This window comes from Sardina pilchardus, chromosome 8, assembly GCF_963854185.1.
Source record: "Sardina pilchardus chromosome 8, fSarPil1.1, whole genome shotgun sequence".
In the NCBI taxonomy this organism is placed as follows: domain Eukaryota; kingdom Metazoa; phylum Chordata; class Actinopteri; order Clupeiformes; family Clupeidae; genus Sardina; species Sardina pilchardus.
Window position 1 is genome coordinate 28,335,311 of NC_085001.1, and position 4,832 is coordinate 28,340,142.

Genomic DNA, 4,832 nt, shown 5'->3' on the forward strand with positions numbered 1-4,832 from the left:
CATATCATGCAAAAATGACTTGGTTTTGACTCCGAATAAGGTCCGACTGTCCGAAACGTCAGTTTATTAATAGATTGGATGCACTGTGGAGAAAGCAGTGTTGCGCTTCTCCCCCTCGCGTTCTTTAGTTGTTCTTGTGAACCTGCAGCACCTGTAATAGATCCTGTGAAGGTGCACAGACTCTTATACCTTCTATGAAGTAGCCTAGGTGTGGTGACCAAGACAAAACGGTAAAAATGTTTGTAGCCTATGGTAGCCTACTATGTGAGAAAAAATGCCATTTATTGTTAAACTAAGTAGGCCCAATTAAGCTACACAACAGAGCATTCAAGGTAGCCCATGTTTAGCCTAATCATATTTTCTACCAAACTCCTCACTATTCAACCCAGTATGTTAGGACGACGCCCCTTATAGTAAATTCTATTATTTAAGACGCGTCGTGCATTTGAGCATGTACACGGACAAGAACACTTGTACAATTCTTCCAACATCGGGCGAGAATTAGCCTACACCTGGACCAGGTGGCTTTGAAGCGTATAACCTAAAATCTGAAATCAATCAAGGATAGAAATTGCCTGCAAAGCCAAATCTTGCTTATTGTCTATTTAAATAATATCAAATAGTCTGTGCCATGTTCTACATTTTGTACATGTGCACACGCCACTGAGTAAGTGTGCATATTTATTTCTACACCTGAGCCCCAAGTCATATCCGCAAGCACTATCAAGAAGTTGACAAATTTATTCAGCAGAGTTGCGTGTAGGTTAAAAGGAGAATCCGCATCACATATGAGTCAAGATATGGTGAATAATAGTGAGGTGGTTAAACTTTATCTGAACGACCACATTCTGAAATGAAAACAAATCTGCTGGTTGAACTGTTAAATTTGTAAAGTATGCAAATTCGTCCGGGAGTAAACCACTGCGAATAGCCTACTCTAGTTAATTATTCTGTTGTTCTCCTTCCCGTTTCCAGACGATATTGATCAACCCGTTACGTCAGTATTGATAACTTTACCAAACCAAAATCAAGTGCGATTGCTCAGTTAATCTCTGGTCCAGCTAAAATGCATGGATATTCATGTACTTCTAAAAAAACACCCGGATTACCATTGGCAAAAATCGCGTCGTTTCCAAATACATATCCGCGTTAAGTTTGGGGGACTCTTTATTTTCATAAGATTTTTTTTTCATGTGAGGCGGGAGAGCGTCAACGCTGTTTAACGAGGGGAATCCAGCCCGTATATTTATTGTAGCCGCTGAAAAAAATCTCTTCAATATCCCCCAAGATGGCCGCCGATGTGGGATCGATGTTTCAATATTGGAAGAAATTTGATCTACGGCGGCTTCAGGTTAGTGTTCTCCTTTACCTTTCTTCAGTATATGAAAACGCACATAGTATTGTACGATGTCGTGTTGACAAATATGTTTTCGGTGACTTTTTGGTACTGAAACAGGCGGTGTTGCATTGATAGTTATTAGAAATTGATCCTCTTCTGCCTTTGTTCAGTTCAATCATTGATCAGTGGTGGAGCGACCGGAGCAGCACAGGCGCTCTGTGTTCACTGCGCTCCAGTCGGGACCCGCCGAGCCATGAGGCTTATTTTAATGCATTATAAGACGTTTTTCGCCACTTTTCGGGGGGGAGGTTGATAGGAAACGGAAACTTTTAATGCCTTCCTGAATCAGGGGCTTTGGACTTAACTTTTTGCCAGCGTAATGTTTTATTCCATTCCCGACACGATGACGCGTGATTTGAGAGCAAGTGCGGTTTGTACGTGATGCATTCAGGATATGTTGCCATATTTACTTGTTATGTTTTAAACGGACATTGTAATCGGAATGGTTGGTAATTATTCCGAGCACTTTTATCTCTTGCGTAATTTAGAAAATAGACCACGTCTGAAAGTTCGTATGCAGCCTATGTCGCAAGGCTAGCTTAGTCCACGTATTCATATCTTTGTAATTCAGCCTAATTGAGGATATTTGGAGATATTGCCGTTGACGGTGGTCTTATCCTGCGCAATACTAAAGACAGGAGTACGCTTTCTTTAGGGTTTGTGCGAGGCTACTTAGCCTACATGTCGGCTGTAATAGTCATTAGGGCTACTCAACATCTGTCGTGATCTTGAACCTGATCTTGACTAATTAGATCCTCTGTGGTCAGGTTTGCTAGTGAGTACTTTGTTTATATAGGCTAGAATGTATTCAATGCAATTAGAGAAATCCTTTACGCAAAAGGCTAATCTAAGATTGCCTTTGCCCATGCAAAATTGCGGTAGGCTACTTTACAAATAAGAAATAAATGGATTAACTTTTGTGTTTGGGCACACAGAGTACCTCTCTATTCTGCTGAAAATGTAGGCTAAATATTGATTTAATAACAGCGTTCTCTCAGTGAAACAATAACGGTAATCTTTGCCGTGCATCACTTTTCACAATACAGTAGCCTTTACTATTCTCAACTATTGCCATTGCCCCCGCGTTTATCGCTGTGTGGCACCTTGCAAAACACAACCGGGTTTGTTTTGCCTCCCCCGTCTCTGTTCCAGCCGCATTGTGAGCAGTTCTCGGGCAAGGACTGTGTAATTGCATTCCCTGCTAATGTTTGTAAATCAGGGCCGGCCGGCGCAAGGGCACAGTCTCAGCCGTATGATTGATGTTCTGTAACATGAGAAATGACAAGAGCATGCCAAGCCACGTCCCGCGGAAAAAGGCTACCGAGGAGGAATCAGATCTGTTCAGGGCTGTGTGTGTGTGTGTGACTGTGTATGCGAGCGTTTGTGTGTGTGTGTGGCCGATTGTTATTCAAGCCTCCGAACGCCTTGCTTCTCTTGTAGCCTAGTCTTGGATGCATCCGTCGCTGAGGGGAGAGCACCGCCGGCTTCATTCACATTTCCGCCGAAATGAAATAGAAAGAGACAGCCAGCGTCCTCGTTACGGCGTCGTTACGTTGACGTTATCAGGGGTCGCATCCCTCAGCTGCCGATAAAACATTAACTGTTATGTCATAACAAGCACACTCTTTTTTTTATTAACCCTACCCGGAGAGAAACGCATAAATGACATTAACTAACATTTGTGTTATAGCTTTGAAATACAATAATGAAAAAGCTTAGAATACCAGTAAGCAGTATGACATTTGTGAGTCTAAGTGTTACTGGACATCACATTATTATGATGGGTAGGCCGAGACTATGTTTTTCTTTTCTTCTTTTCTTCAACAGCATAACAGTTGGGAAGTTTTGAGAGGACACATCTCTAGTGTCTTTATTTGAGAATAAATCAAAGCAAAATAATGATTGTTTCAGAGTTGTTGTTGTTGTTGTGTAGGTGTTCTGGCCGTCAGTGAACACTGCTGTTTCATGTATGGAATTGAGAGTCTTCAAATACAGCGAGCCCCTTTGGACATGACTCTCACACAGCGCTGATTGATTTGATGCTGTTGCATGTTTTTCTCTTTGTTGTTAAAACTAAAAAAAAACAACATAAAAAAAAAATAGAATCAGCAACACCTTTTTTTTCTGTGATGATGCCTCTCCTGGGTGGCAGCTGCAAGCGCAGTCCAATAAACAAGCAAGCAAGCCCAAGTTGAGCCGAGCTCTTGGCCCTCAGAAATCCTCCGTAAATCACCTGCTGCCGCGGAGAGACGCCGTGCCTCCCCCCCAGTCCTGCGTCTCCTTGATTTGTGTTTTGTCCTAATAAACGCCAAATGGTTATCAATACCCAGCACACTGCCAACCTTAGCACGACGGGGCTGAAGCCTGCGCCTGCATTTAGTGCCTCAGTTAATTCAAATTAAGCTAATTAAGGGGTATTCTGCACTGTTTTAATAAATTGGCATTCGGGTGAATTTCTCAGCGCTGAAGCCATCTTTCCACTGACGGCTACCCACTGTAATGTGATTAGGGGCAAACTGAGTAGATTCTGCCTTTTGGTACATGTGGTAATATGTGGTCCGTGTTCAAATGTTTATCCTCTCGCCTGGTTCCTTTTATATTTTTCGAGCCCCAAATTTGTATGTGTTCCGAGTGACTTACTCGAGCGTAGTTTGCAGTGTCTTACATAAGAAAGCAGGTGCTTTTTGTGTGTCTGGTGTACAGTATTCAAATTTCCGTCACCTTGTGAGATCCGACAGACCTTTGCACAGGTCTCCCAGGTGGTCGGTTAAATGTTAAATGGAAGCGAAAAGTGCCCTTGCATTCTCCAGGTGTCACATTTAAGTATCGTAATGAGCGGGTAATTGTTTTGACTGCATTTTTATCCAGAGCCATTAGGAATATTCATTGAATTTTGCATATGGCCCGCAACCTCCCTTTTTTGTTAATGTATGCCCTTTGGAATTACCCAAGACCGGCTAATTACTATAAAAGCCTCCGTGCTGTCTGTCACCCGCACTCAGATTTATGCCCGTCACACCCGCACTGCCGTGGGCATCTGAAAAGCAGCCGCGCGCACGCAAACACACTCACACACTCACACACATGCACGCACACACAGACACAGACACACACACATACATATACATACACACACACACACACACACACACACACATGCCCATACACCTCACTCATACTCACAGAAATTCTCTCTCATTATCACACACACTCACACTCTCAGTCTCTCTTTCACAGAAATGCACACACACACACACACACACACACACACACACACTGTCTCTCTTTTACAGAAATGCACACACACACACTGTGGGTAAAATGAGTGAAGAGATTGGTGGCAGGTTGGTCCGAAGCGGCGATGCTTTCTGTGCCGAGGCTCTGGCCTGTGTCTGTGCAGAGGCCGAATAAACGGACAGAGCAACACCGGGAG

General features: G+C 43.2%; 1 protein-coding gene across 1 annotated transcript in view; it reads left to right on the forward strand.

Moving 5' to 3' along the window:
- Window positions 1-1,288: 1,288 nt before the first annotated feature.
- Window positions 1,289-4,832, forward strand: part of cux2b (cut-like homeobox 2b) — a 167,303-nt gene continuing 163,759 nt past the window's right edge. Inside the window, exon 1 of the mRNA XM_062544180.1 lies at window positions 1,289-1,351. Coding sequence (XP_062400164.1) covers window positions 1,289-1,351 — 63 coding nt within the window. The remainder of the gene's footprint in view (window positions 1,352-4,832) is intronic.